This window comes from Lynx canadensis, chromosome A2 (assembly GCF_007474595.2).
Source record: "Lynx canadensis isolate LIC74 chromosome A2, mLynCan4.pri.v2, whole genome shotgun sequence".
Classification (NCBI taxonomy): Eukaryota; Metazoa; Chordata; class Mammalia; order Carnivora; family Felidae; genus Lynx; species Lynx canadensis.
In genome coordinates, this window is record NC_044304.2 from 81,195,719 (window position 1) to 81,210,881 (window position 15,163).

The window sequence follows — 15,163 nt, forward strand, 5'->3', positions numbered from 1 at the left end:
AGAATTACATGACGATTTATCTTGTTAGGCGGGCAAAAAATGAATTTTATTTCATGAGTTTCAAAAACACTTGTGTTTCCACAGACTCAGAGAGTTTGCTAAACTGTATGACACTGTTCGAAATGAGAGAAACAAATTTGTTAACTTACTTCACAAAGCTCACCAGAAAGTAAATGAAATAAAAGAAAGGCATAAAATGTCATTAAATGAACTGGAAATTTTAAGAAATAGTGCAGTTACTCAAGAAAGGTAAGTGTAATAATAACTATTGTCTTTTCAAAAGTTTCTCTTCTGATTCATTGAACTCTAAAATACCCTGTGGATAATAAAGTAGATAATAAAGTAGAATAAAGTAAAAAGTAGAAGATAATAGTCTTACAAAGCTGTAAGAGCCCTTGCTCAAAGATGCTTTACAGATGACAGTCTAAGCATCTGAATGTGATTCGTTATGCTTCTACTGTCTGACAGCCATATTTTTAAGTGAATAAAACACTATGTTTACACTATTTATTTTCATTTACCAAATTAGAAAGAAAAACACAAATTTGATCATTTGCATTCAAATTTGGAAGACAATCAAATGTTCATCAACCAGCATTCCCTGGTTATAGATTTGAAGCATCTAATGTGCTTGGAGAAGGCAATATAGTGGAGTGATTAAGACAGATAGCTTTCTCCATAATTTGGCTTTTGCAGCAACGTGGATGGAACTGGAGAGTGTTATGCTAAGTGAAGTAAGTCATACAGAGAAAGATAGATACCGTATGTTTTCACTCTTACATGGATCCTGAGAAACTTAACAGAAGACCGTGGGGGAGGGGAAGGAAAAAAAAAAGGCTAGAGAGGGAGGGAGCCAAACCATAAGAGACACTTAAAAACTGAGAATAAACTGAGGGTTGATGGGGGGGTGGGTGATGGGTACTGAGGAGGGCACCTGTTGGAATGAGCACTGGGTGTTGTATGGAAACCAATTTGACAATAAATTTCATATTAAAAAATAAAAAAGATAGCTTTCTAGACTCAACAGAGCATTAAATGAATTCCTTTAGTCTTTTGATTTGGCAAAGTGGGGCAGCAGAGGCTTGGGGCACAAAAGAAAAGATGTCCCAATCCAAGGTGGGAGGGAGGAACTATAGAAACTCCTGAAGAGTATCATATAATGAATATCATTATTACCACAGTAATAATAATTATAGTAGTAAACATTATTACTACCAGAGTAGTTCCCCCTTATCCTTGAAGGATACATTCCAAACCCCCAGTGGAGGTCTGAAATTACAGATAATACTGAACCCTATATATTTTGTGTTTTTTTCCTATATTTACATGCCTTTGATAAAGTTTAACTTATAAATTAGGCACAGTAAGAGATGAGTATAATTGCTAATAAAATAGAACAACTGTAGCAATATACAGTTGACCCTTGAACAACACAGGTTGGGGCGGGGGGCACCCCCTGCACAGTTGAAAATCTGCATATAACTTTTAAGTCCCCCCCCCCCAAACTTAACTACTAAGAGCCTACTGTTGACTGGACACCTTAGCAGTAACATTTGATTAACAAATATTATGTATGGTACATGTAGTTTTATACTGTATTCTTACAATAAGGTAAGCTGGAGAAAAGAAAATGTTACGAAAATCATAAAAAAGGGGCACCTGGGTGGCTCAGTCGGTTAAGCGTCTGACTTCGGCTCAGGTCATGATTTGGGGGAGAGGGGGTTTCCAGCCCCCTTAGGGCTCTGTGCTGACAGCTCAGAGCCTGGAGCCTGCTTCGGATTCTGTGTCTCCTTCTCTCTCTGCCCTCCCCCACTCATGCTCTCTTTCTGTCTCTCAAAAAGAAACGTTAAAAAATTTTTTTTAAATCATAAAAAAGAGAAAATACATTTACAGTACTGTGCTGTATTTTTTTTTAAATCACGTGTAAGTGGACCCATGCAGTTCAAACCTGTTTTGTTCAAGCGTCGGCTGTACTGTAATAAATTATGTAAATGTGGTCTCTCTCCCTCTGTTATTGTTATTGTACTGTACTCACCCTTCTCGTGAGGACATGAGGTGACAAAACGCCTGTCTGATGACGTGACGCGAGGCGAATGACGCAGACGTTGCGACGTAGCGTTAGGCCGCTATTGACCTCCTGAAGAGTCAGAAGGAGGATCATTTACTTCCGGACCACGGATGACCGCGGGTAAATGAAGCTGCAGAAAGCCAGATGGTGGATAGGGGGGACTATGGTACCACTATTGTCGTTTCAATGGACATACTGAAAGCAAGAGCTATGTTACTAGTTTCAGAAGTCTTCATTGTTTTTAAAGTAAAGAAAATTATGATCTCACCCATTTTCCCATTGTTTTTAAAGAAAGTTACAAAATTCCATGCTGAAACTTGCCAACAATGTTACCATCAGAGAAAGCATGCAAAATGACGTGTGCAAAATCGTAGCAAAACTTCAGGCAATGAAGGAGAAGAAGGAAGTCCAGTTAAATAACATCGACAGACTTGCCAATATGATCACAGTGATTGAAGAGGAGATGGTGCAACTTCGCAAGAGATACGAAAAAGCCGTTCAGCATCGAAATGAAAGGTAAAAACCAGGAACCTAGTGTGAAAAACAAAACACCCAGAGATCCTACTTAGAAATGTTGCCCCTTTTGGGGGCACCTGGGTGGTTCAGTCGGTTGACTGGCTTGAGCTTGGGTCATGATTTCATGGTTCTGGTTTGTGAGTTCGAGCCCCACACGGGGCTCGCGGCTGTCAGCACTGAGCCCACTACAGACCCTCTGTCCCCTACTCCCTCTACCCCTTCCTCACTTGCGCGCTCTCTCTCTCTCAAAAATAAAAATAAACATTAAAAAATACTTAAAAAAAAACAAATATTGCCCCTTTTTCTATCTGGATTTGACAGTGGGTAGTGAGGGGCATGTGACATTTAGGTTTCATTAGCCTTTTGTGGGGGCAGGGTAGGGGGTCAGCTGTGTGTTTTGCCTGAAAATAAGAAACTCTGTTCTTGTAAGCGAGACAGGCAAGACTAGGGTTTGAGAAGTTGCCCGCTTAAAGATCAAAGTTCTTTCCCAGGCTACCATTCAGGATACCATCAAGTTATTTCAGTATAATTGACATAAGTAAGTCTTTGGATCTCGTATCCACTTTTGTGACAGGCTTGGTCTTAGTAGGAAATTTATTAAGCCATTTTCCCAGCTCATTTTCTCAGCAAGTAAGACGTTTCAGAACAGCATTATTTCTTCCAGACTACAATTATGTCATTAATCAATTGCTACTGTAACTGTGCTTGTGCTAGAGAAATGTGGTATGTGAGATTGTAGAGCCCTGTAGTAATTACATCTGGTATCAGCTCTTCTGTTCATTGTGGCTTGATTGTGGGCTGCTCCATGTGAAGTTATGTGCTAAGTGCTGGACCCTGAAAGTACAAACAGGTGGTATGGCATTGCTCCTGGCTTCTTGTGTCAAGAGAAGTAAGAGGATCCTGAGGAGCCAATGAATGGCAAATGAGACAAAACAAAGAGCTAAGATTAAGCAAATACAACGATGTGCATACACGTTTTAAGGGAGGGGAGAGAGACAGAGATAAAGGCAATTAAAGATGAACTCTGGTGGGGCGCCTGGGTGGCGCAGTCGGTTAAGCGTCCGACTTCAGCCAGGTCACGATCTCGCGGTCCGTGAGTTCGAGCCCCGCGTCGGGCTCTGGGCTGATGGCTCGGAGCCTGGAGCCTGTTTCCGATTCTGTGTCTCCCTCTCTCTCTGCCCCTCCCCTGTTCATGCTCTGTCTCTCTCTGTCCCAAAAATAAATAAACGTTGAAAAAAAAAAAAAAAAAAAAAGATGAACTCTGGGATAATGGGTATGCAGAGTGTGGGAAGAACTTCAGGGTGTGAAGAACACTACTTTTTCAAACAGCTGGCAGGTGTTTTCTCTGGGAAAAAAGAAAGAAAAAAAAAGTCCTCTTATTTGGCTCCTGGCACAAAACAAAGTAGTTGGGCAGTGTGTTCCCAGGCCCTGATCAGACCTGTAGGGCTGGAATTAGAAAATTCTTACTTTGTTTCTTTCCCACATTCTCCTCACATGGAGGGGTCTTTCCCCTGGCATGATTACAAAGGACAGGACTTTGCCTATTTATGGGGCAATTTGCATCAGAAATATTCAACTTTCAAAGAAACTAATAGGCCTGGCAAGTTACACAGAATTGCTGCAGAAACACATTCGCTGGCCCCCTGCCTGGGTACTTCTGGCCCAGAGCTCAGTTGGCAAGTCTGGCCCAAGAAAAGGGTCTGCAGAAAATCAGATTATGAGATTACTTTGTTCATGCATGGGGAATGACATTTTTTCCCACCCCAGGAAAACCTTTGGGATTTGCAGAGATACCGTGACCAGCCAACTGCACCGTTAGCTCAGAGTCAAGATGCTAAACAGTCCTCCCTTTCCCATCCCCAGGAAAATTAAAAGTGTGGAGTTTAACTAGAAAGCCAACAGTGAATATCTTTTGCCTTCTGGAATTATATAATGTCGATGTGTATTTGGTGCCCACATCCAGGGGGAACCACCATGACTAAGTGACCTCAACATCCTCTTAGCCTCCTCTGCCTCTCCTTTTGGCCATAGTGGCGTTCAGCTGATAGAACGGGAAGAGGAAGTGTGCATCTTCTATGAAAAAATAAACATCCAAGAAAAGATGAAGCTAAATGGAGAAATTGAAATACATGTCCTGGAAGAAAAGATCCGATTCCTGAAACTGAAGATTGCCGAGAAGCAAAGACAGATTCATGTGACCCAGAAATTACTGCCAACCAAGAAGGCCCTGGATGCTGACTTAGCAGTGCTCCAGATTCAGGTGGGGAAAATATTCATCAGACATTTCCAGGGCCATTTGCTTCCCCTCCCCCCGCCTCTTCTTTAGAGGTTTGTAGATCATATTGAGCTCTCACATGTAAATTAAGCTATGCCCTTCCTAGTATCTGTACGAACCCATGAGTTATAAGTCTTCTTTAAAAATGCCCCTGCTCCAGGGTGGAATCAGGCATCCGCGCTACAGATTGTCTTTTTTTCCCCGTGAAACATTTTCTGCCTTCCATGGAATTTAGACCCTCCCAAATCTCAACTCTTGCTCAGCTTCCTCATAGCTCAAAATTTAAGTAAGCCAGGTTTTCACTGCCACCAGCATAACTATGTTTTTGATGCTTGCTGGAAAGATCCTGAAGACCATCTTGCTCTCATTTTTAGAACTCCTGTCCTCCAAAGCCGAGATTTTTGTTTGTTAATTGGCAATCACATATAAATGGACTCCATATTAATCCCTGTAGTTTCCCTGTAATATAATAGCCTGATCTCTGCAATAGTCTTTTTAAAAATGGAATAAAGCCACAAACTTTAAACATGAAATAAATACCTACATATATACATAAATAATGAATATAAAGCTACTTTCTTCACATGTAATAACTGTACTTTTTCTTCTATTTTTAAATTTTTTTTTTCAACATTTATTTATTTTTTTGGGACAGAGAGAGACGGAGCATGAACAGGGGAAGGGCAGAGAGAGAGGGAGACACAGAATCGGAAACAGGCTCCAGGCTCTGAGCCATCAGCCCAGAGCCTGACGCGGGGCTCGAACTCGCGGACCGCGAGATCGTGACCTGGCTGAAGTCGGACGCTTAACCGACTGCGCCACCCAGGCGCCCCTTTTTCTTCTATTTTTAAAGAATAGAGATCTTTTTTCCATTTACTCAATGCAGCAGGAACAAATTTTAACTTATAAGGCGCCTGTATGGCTCAATTCTGAGTTTTGGCTCACATCATAACCTTGTGGCTTCCGTGGGTTTGAGCCCTGGTTGGGTCTCCAAGAGATTTTTCTCTCTCTCCCTCTCTCTCTCTCTGCCCCTCCCTGACTTGTGCTGTCTCTATCCCTCTCAAAATAAACAACCTAAAAAAAATTTTTTTAACCTATAATATGGTTTCTAAAATGTCAGGTTTATTTTCAGGTTTTTTCTGATTATAAAATTAAAACATGTTCAGTTAATGAAGTTTTGAAAAAATACAAAAATTAAAAATAAAAATTCCAAGGGCCCCTGGGTGGCTCAGTTGGTTAAGCTTCTGACTTCAGCTCAAGTCATGATCCTACAGTTCATGGGTTTGAGCCCCGCATCGGGCTCTGTGCTAACAGCTCAGAGCCCAGAGCCTGCTTCTGTCTCCCTCACTCTCTGCCCTCTCCTGCTTCTGCTTGCTCTCTCTCAAAAATAAAAATAAACATTAAAAAAAATTAAAAAAATAAAATTCCATCCCAATATATAATCACTATTAAAATTATCAAAAATCTGGAAGAGATCCTTCTGGTCTTCTTCAAGATGTACAAGTAAATAGTTTTCATTAGCTCATGCTATAGACAGTTGTGAATCCTGGGTTTGTGTTTTGTTTTGTTTTGTTTTCATTTAATCATGTCATGGCGATTCACGTGACTTTGTGGAACTAGATGATGGGTCCACTTCCATGTTTTATGCCATTTGAATGAATGAATGCTGTATCAATGATAGGATTCCAGTGTTTATTTTTTGAGCCATAAATTCTCCTATTCATTTCCTCCATAAGTGTAGCCCAATTTAGATGGATTGGTTGAAACACCCCTAAGCATCCCTCAGGTCTCCAAGGTAGCCTCCCCAGGATTCCTATGGCTCTGACTCCTGCTACCAATGAGTGGTTCATTTGGGGGATCCCCTCGTCAGCTCACATACAACAGTGCCTGGTTCACTTCCATGCCATGTCAGTGCAAAACTCAGGAGTCACTCCTTCTTCAGCTTACTGACACAAAATCATTCATGCAAGATCTTTGTCTATGAACTGATTGGAGATTTGGGGCAACAGTATGATGGGATACCTTACAGAAATGTAAAGAACTTATAAATTCCGTATCAGCTATCCATGCCCTACAGAGCTCTGTGGGGCACCCCCATCACTGGTAACAGTCCCCAAGTGTGTTAGCCCATGCAGCACCCTGGCCTAGCTCCATTTCACTGGCTTGTCTTTCCATCTTTCATCCCCTTTGCCTCTCCACATCACCCCCACCCCAGATTGCCTTCCAGGCACTCCATACTTGTCCCACTTGATTTTACAGAATAATTTGCCTTTCTCTAGCTCCTTCCCAAAACACAGCTTCAGGGCCATCTTTTTCCATACCAAACTATCAAGATGCCCAGCAGAACAAAAGGACTTTAAATTCAGTAAGATCCACAATAGAAAAGTTCTCTCTCTATTGTGTAAGCATTTTATTTGTGTTAATTGCAAATCAATACTTCTAGTCAATGGATAAAATTCATTGTTCTTAAAATATACACACTTGGCATTTCATTATACAGTTATCTGGTGTAAAATATGAATTCAGTTTACCCAAGAGGAAAATATTTATGCATTTATGCCTGATATGAGCCTTTTCCATTCTGACTGCAAATGAATTGAGACAATATGGACTATGTATTACCATCAGTTACCTGTTTTGCCAGGTTATTCTAAGCTTAAGGACTGTTGAATAGGGGCACCTGGGTGTCTCACTCAGTTAAGTGTCCAGCTCTTGATTTTGGCTCAGGTCATGATCTCAGGGGCCTGCAATCTAGCCTCGAGATGGGCACCAGTCTGGGCATGGAGACGGCTTGACATTCTCTCACTCTCCTTCTGCCCCTCCCACCCCTGCTCACGCTCCCTCTCTAAAACAAAACAAAACTGTTGAATAGAAAGTTTCCCATTAGTCTTCAAACTGCACTTAATTATTTGTCTACTTAGCACTAATCACGTGGATCCTTTGAAGGCCATGATATGAAGTTTAAAGCTTTAGGCAAGTCATTTTTGTACTCTGCCTTGCTGTGTCAGATCCCTGTCACATCCTGTTACTTGTTACAGCTGCAATGTTTTTGGGTTTTTTTTGTAAAGTCTTCCCATTTTTGTATCATTTCCAGAATTCTCTTAAGGTTTGCATTTTCTCAGTTGTTTGAAACATTTTTTAATTGTCCAACAGTCTAATCCAAGGATTATCATGAGTCATATTTTCCCGGTGCTTATAATAATGGCTCCTTTTCAGGGATCTTGGAAATCATGTGAACTATTTTAGAGCACAACACTATTTTATATCAATAAAGTAAACATGGGGATTAAGAAGGGCACTTGCTGTGATGAGTCTAGGGTGTTGTATTGAAGTGTTGCATCACCAGATTCTACACCTGAAACTAACACTGCGTTGTATGTTAACTAACTGGAATTTATATAAAAACTTAAAAAAAAAAGTAAACAGTTTTTCCTCAAAGACCCATGGGGAAACCAGAGCAATCAAGGTACTGCTTTGATAAACAAGCACCATATTTTTGTTCCTTATTTAATTTCTTAATTAAGAAACAGAAATATCAATTGTTGTTAATAATACATACAATAATTGGGAATGCAAGCTGGTGCAGCCACTCTGAAAAACAGTATGGCGGTTCCTCAAAAAACTAAAAATAGAACTACCCGACGACCCAGCAATTGCACTACTAGGCATTTATCCAAGGGATACAGGTGTGCTGTTTCAAAGGGACACATGCATCCCCATGTTTATAGCAGCACTATCAACAATAACCAAAGTATGGAAAGAACCCAAATGTCCATCGATGGATGAATGGATAAAGAAGAGGTGGTATATATACAATGGAGTATTACTCAGCAATCAAAAAGAATGAAATCTTGCTATTTGCAACTATGTGGATGGAATTGGAGGGTATTATGCTAAGTGAAATGAGTCAGTCAGAGAGAGACAAAAATGACTTCACTCATATGAGGACTTTAAGAGACAAAACAGATGAACATAAGGGAAGGGAAACAAAAATAATATAAAAACAGGGAGGGGGACAAAAACAGACTCATAAATATGGAGAACAAACTGGGGGTTACTGGAGGGGTTGAGGGAGGGGGGATGGGCTAAATGGGTAAGGGGCACTAAGGAATCTACTCCTGAAATCATTGTTTCGCTATATGCTAGTTAATTTGGATGTAAATTTACAAAAATAAAAAATAAGTTAAAATAAAAAAAATACAATAATGTATTTATGCTTAATTATGTGTAGATGTATACTTTAACTCCATATTAAGGGCAATTAAGGAGTGTGGAGAGAGAGGAAGAAAAAGAAAAAAAAATAAATTATTTATGTCACCACTTATAATTCTTTTTGTCAGGAGGAGGAGCATACATAAATTAAAAATTAAATACTACCTATATCACTCTGGGACACGTTGTAAAGTGTGTAAAGTATAAATACCACTTGGAATGTGGTATCTCATTTAAGTAATCAACCCCATTAGGTTGGGCCTTATCTTCCCATTTGACAGTTGAGGAAACTAAAGTTTAGAGAAGATAAATGATTTGCCCAAGATTCTACAGGTTTTCAGTAGGTTGAAAATGATAACTCTTGGTTTTCAATGTGTTCCACATCTCTTCGTATAAAAACTATGTGTGAACTGCTATTTTCTTCACCTCCAAAGTCTCCTTGACTCAATAAATATAGTTGATATATAAAGCATTGTATTAGGTGGTTAGCAAAAAAGATATAAATGGTTCAGGCTATACCTCACAGACTGTACACTGTATTGACCTAGTTAAGAACTTCATTCTTTGCAACACCATTAAACCTATTGCCAACAAAGGGTTTTAAACTGGAGTCCAGAATGTTGTCTGCTTTGTATGTTGTCTACTTTGCCCTCTAGAACAATCTTCCATAAAAAGCTCTGCTCTGCAACCATGCAGCATCCCATGGGTATAACACAAAATGGTAAATAGTCAAAGGACTGGTTGTAAGATCAGGTTTTTCTTTAATGGCTCTGAACTCGCAGTCTTGCTTCAGAGGGTCAGTTACAGGCATCATCCTCATGGCACCATGGGTGGGCAGACACATTGTTCAACCCCAGGTCCCAGCTGATGGGATGTTAAGAGTTCTCTGGGGGCACCTGGGTGGCTCAGTCAGTTGAGCGACCGACTTTGGCTCAGGTCATGATCTCATGGTTTGTGAATTCGAGCCCCGCATTGGGCTCTGTGCTGACAGCTCAGAGCCTGGAGCTTCCTTCTGATTCTGTGTCTCCCTCTCTCTCTGCCCCTCCCCCATTCATGCTCTGTCTCTCTCTGTCTCAGAAATAAACATTAAAAAAAAAAAAAAAAAAAAAAAGAGTTCTCTTGCTCCTTTCCCTGGGTTGATCCCACTGGAAGACTTTAAAGACCATGGGCCATGTGATTTTAAAATTTATGGAGCAAGACGGTTAGTTTTGAAGTTAATGTTTCTTTCTTGTTTAATAGTTTTCACAGTGCACAGACAGAATAAGAGACCTGGAGAAACAGCTTATAAATCCTGAGGGTGAGAACAGAACCCGCTTCATTCCAGGGAAAGATATGACCCAAGAAGAAATGATCAAAAAATTAGATTCGGTAAGCATTCCTCTGACAGTAGTACCTACTAGCCCCTTGTTGATCAGTGTCACAGATATCGGTGGTGCTATTTCCATCTTATGCAGACAGATTTATCCCTCACAATTCTAGCCACTAACAATTGTGTCATTGTAATCCCTTAACAAAACCTAAGCTTGTTTCAAATGCTTGCCAAAAAGAAGTAAAACCTGTGTGGTTTCGAGATGCCCACTTTTGTCTCATAGCCCAAAGGAACAATTTTGGCATCTTTAGTGGATTAATTTGTCTTCCTGAAGGGAGAGTATCAGAGGAATGACAACAGGAAGCTAAATGGAGCTGAGAGGGCTGCCCCCTACCTTGGGAAGGAAGAACTCCCAGAGCTGCCTGCAGGGGGCTGGGAGCAAGGAGAGTCTTGACTTAGACCAGTGCTAAAGACTTTTCCAGAGCTATCTTGGCAACTATATAAAAGCAATCTGTTTTCATTAAGGGGAAAAAAATAGGGCTCTAATTAAGAAAGAATATTTTTGGGTGCCTGGGTGGCTAAGTTAAGTGGTCTACTTCGGCTCAGGTCATGATTTCACAGTTCATGAGTTCAAGCCCTGCATCAGGCTCAGAGCCTGGAGCCTGCTTCTGATTCTGTGTCTCCCTCTCCCTCTGCCCCTCCCCAGCTTGTGCTCTGTCTCTGGGTCTCTCAAAAATAAACAAACATTTAAAAAAAATTTTTTTAAAAAGAAAGAAGAATTTGAATTACATGACTTTGTTTTTTCCTTTTTACTGAAATTGTTTTCAACCATAGCTGGAACTACAGCTGGCCAAGAAGGAGGAGAAGTTACTGGAGAAGGACTTCATCTATGAACAGGTCTCCCGGCTCACAGACAGGCTCTGCAGCAAAACTCAGGCCTGCAAACAGGACACTCTGCTCTTAGCCAAGAAGGTCTGCCTGAGACCCTGCCTTCTCCCTCCTGCCCTTACTCCTTTATTACCTGTCATTTTGCACAGTCTGCTTTATTTATCGAGAGCAGCACTGAAGAGATTTGGCTTTATGACTAGAGAAACATAAAGATGTAAAATTAAAAAGGTAAAGAGGACTCTTAGAGAATTGTCCAAAATGGGTTTCAATCTTGTCCCCTGAATGAATTGTTTTGTACTGGGAAAACTTAAGCTTTTTGATGACAGTTTGCACGTTTCCCTGAACAGGCCACCTACTCCAACTATGACAATTATACCTTTATATTTCATGTGCCAACTTAAATCCTTTCTAGTTCCTTGTGATTAGAGGGCCTCACTTACCCAGCGGTCTGCACGAAAACAGCCCTAATCCAGAACCCAGCCAGAACCCAGAAATGGACGGGACCATTAAAGAGAACAGCAGTCAGTCACACAACACCCATGCCTGTTAGTCCTTGGGATGAAGCCACTACAGGGCCACACTAGTGAGGAAAGACCAGTCATGTGGAGCTTCCTGATTTCTTAAGTTTCAAATATGAGGACTGATGATTCAAAGCTCCAGGGTCAGGCTGGGACTGCTAGAGCTGTGCTGAAAGGGGCCACCAGCAGGAGGGAGGCTGGTGAGTTAGGTGAGGCAGGACCTGGCACCGTAGGACAGTCAGAGGAGCTGCTGCTCACCCGATCTCTGGGCCCCTTGGAGCATCTGCTGTGACAGCCCAGGGATTTTAGTTACTGAACCTGCTGCGTGCTCCCTTGATGCCAGGTGTGAGGGCAGGAACAAAGAGGAATGGACACATTGTCCACACCTAGTGCTGGCAGACAGGTAAACAGCCCATGACGGTGGGCTCCTGAGCGCAGTGGCTGTTCCTCGTCCTTAATTTCCCCAATGGCCAGCGTGTACTAAACTCGAGAGAAAAAAATTATTGAATAAGTGAAGTCAGTCCCATTCTAGAAAGTTCTCGCTCACCAAAGAAACAGAAAATCACTGTAAACCTCAAGCCTCCTTTGCCATTTTTATTTGGCATTTACACACCTGCTCTGATGACTTTCACTAATAGACTTCCACACCAGACCCATGGCTCATGGGCAATTCACGACTTTACCTCATCAAATAAGAAATGCTAAGACTCTTTTAGGCTTATGAACTTTGCCTGAATTAGCATGCCCGATGTTTCTTTAAATGTTGCCTTCCTTCCTTTTGCAAAATGAATTTCCCTTTCTTTAGGGGAAGTCCAGTCGTCACTGAGGGCTGGCTTGTCAAATCTGTTGGCAGTCCGGAAGTCAGCTGTAATGCTAGAGAAATGCAAATGGTGACAACTGCTACCCGGGATCCAGCAAGCGGAGTCCTAGCCTATTGCTTTATCTTCCCGCACCTTTCCCCACCTTCAGTGCTATCTACTTGGCTTTTTCTCTTTTTATTTAAAATTAGGATTTCCTTATAGTAGGCAGAACTAGAAGGTAGAAAGGTTCAGACCCCAGATCTGTGATTTACCAATACTAGGGAGTGACCCTGAGAAAGATACATAAATGATCTTAAAATGAAGTTTCTTGATCTGTGAAATGGGTGTTGATATCAGCTTAAGTTGTTGCAAGCATTGGGTAGTTGAGAAGTGGTCTAGCTTCTTGCAGGAACTCAACGAGAATGCACATCTCAAATCTCTCACCTTTCCCAGGTAGCTTATGGCTCCACTTGCAAATTTCCCAAATGAACAGAAAATGGGAAATCCCAAACAAAGACTTAGAGCAACCCGGAATAATACCATCCTTTTTTGGAGGAGATAAGGAGGTTGGCTAGCTTTACACACATACACACAACATTCAAGTGTACCATAACTGATTAATGAAATTTAAGATGACTCACCATTGAAGCTTTAAAAAGTAGTTGCTTTTATTCACTGTATGCTTCTTAAAATACAGAACAGTTTTTAAAATGTATATTCCCTATTCCTTTAAAGAGAAAAAATGTGCATATAACAATTAGACATTATATTTTCAGAGGAAGGCAAATCACAAACAGCAACATTTCTCTAAGCAAATGTACAGATAGATCAGTGTCCGCTTTATTAGGAGAATAAAGTATTTCAAGGTCCAGTGTAGATTTTGGAAGCTCATATTCAGGTCCCAGTGTACCTTTATTCAAAGGACTGAAGGATTAAAATAGAATAGAATTTATTAATTCCTTCATTCAGCAAAATTTCAGTTTTAATTTTGTTGGGTGCCTATGTTCCACTTAGTCCTATCTTTTAATTCTTTGGTGGTAACTAGCTGATGTGAAATGGTAAACATACCCATAGAACAAGAAACATTTCATTTCAAATTATTGACCAGATTTTCCCCAGTTCAACTCATGCTTGCTTATGACCTAATAATGATGCATCCCAGGAATTATGATCAATAATGCAACCACATTGAGGTATGATATTTTCCATTAAAAATCATTTCAGAATACAGGACCTCTGCTGATTATCTCGTATAATTAAAGAGTAATTTTTAAATGTAGTTTTTTTTTCTACCAGATTTTTTTCCACTGGATAGGTGACAAATTAAAGACATGGCAAAATTAGGCCAGAACTTACACATCAAGAATACCCTTTCCCTTCTCCTTATCACCTCTTAAAAATAAAGGGACTATTTCCCTCCATGCTATCCACTTGGAACTCCAGTAAGTAGATGAACAGACTGGTTTCTTTTCCCTCCTGTCTTTATTTACCCAGGGCCAGGCTCTCTCCAGGTGTGGAGGTGAGTGTGTGTGCCTGTGTGTGAGAGGAGGGCCTTATTTACACAGCCAGGGAATTGGGCTCAATCTCTGAGATCTCTTCCAATTCTTATTTTCTCTGAATTCCCACTTAAACTCTCTGTCCTCCAGCCAAGACTGCCCCCCACCATTCTAGACAGCCAGCAGCCTGCCATTTTCTTAATGTATACATAGTCTAAACCTTGGGCTCTTTCATTCTAGATGAACGGCTACCGGAAAAAGATCAAAGATGCCACGGAAAAAATGATGGCTCTTGTTGCTGAGCTTTCCATGAAACAGGCTCTGGCCATTGAACTCCAAAAGGAAGTCATGGATAAAGAAGATTTCATCTTCTCCTGCAATTCCAGGATAGAAAAGGGTCTGCCACTCAATAAAGACATTGAAAGAGAATGGCTGAAGGTACTTCGAGATGAAGAAATGTATGCTTTGGCCATCGCTGAAAAATCTCAGGTAAGCTTTGTCTTCTATATCGCATTTGTCCAGTGTGGCAGGAAGGGCTATTTTCAGGGATTTCAGTCTTCCCAAAATATATAAAAAACCTCCCACTCTAGCACACACCTAGTTCCAACAAGCAGTAGAAAGGAGTTTTGTTTTTATTAAGATATGATGTAGGGGACAAGTCAAAATAACATCCCAAGTGCGGTAATATTCTCCAGAAAACATTCATCAAGCACCAAGCCCACCCCCCTCCCCAGTCTTACATCCTGGGCTAGTGTGGCTGAACACCATAGATTCCCACCGGCAGGACAGTGGCCAGGCTGGCACTGGTTTTATCCATAGGGCTTTATGTCCTTGCACCCCTGCTCAGGCTACACCTTACTTTCCCATGTCTGGCCACTGGGGCCACCAAGGTAGATTGGGAATGTTGTCACGGCCTTCTGCAGACTATGCATTTGGTGGCATCAAAGGCCTCAAGGCCACAGCTTTCTTCTCCAACCACTGACCTAAATCTAGGTCTATCACTGGACCTACACATCGGGTGCCGAGTTCTGCCTACTCCCATGACCTTCTAATATTCTTAAAATGGCATTAAGGATCTCTT

General features: G+C 41.1%; 1 protein-coding gene across 4 annotated transcripts in view; it reads left to right on the forward strand.

Annotated features, from left to right (window-relative positions):
* CCDC146 (coiled-coil domain containing 146) overlaps positions 1-15,163 on the forward strand; it is a 115,312-nt gene that overhangs the window by 98,841 nt on the left and 1,308 nt on the right. For 3 of the 4 annotated variants that reach the window (XM_030307816.1, XM_030307820.1, XM_030307819.1), the window contains 6 exons: positions 85-249; positions 2,360-2,584; positions 4,616-4,844; positions 10,311-10,439; positions 11,215-11,352; positions 14,323-14,571. In XM_030307816.1, coding sequence (XP_030163676.1) covers positions 85-249; positions 2,360-2,584; positions 4,616-4,844; positions 10,311-10,439; positions 11,215-11,352; positions 14,323-14,571 — 1,135 coding nt within the window. The remainder of the gene's footprint in view (positions 1-84; positions 250-2,359; positions 2,585-4,615; positions 4,845-10,310; positions 10,440-11,214; positions 11,353-14,322; positions 14,572-15,163) is intronic. The other variant, XM_030307818.1, reaches the window with a different exon arrangement.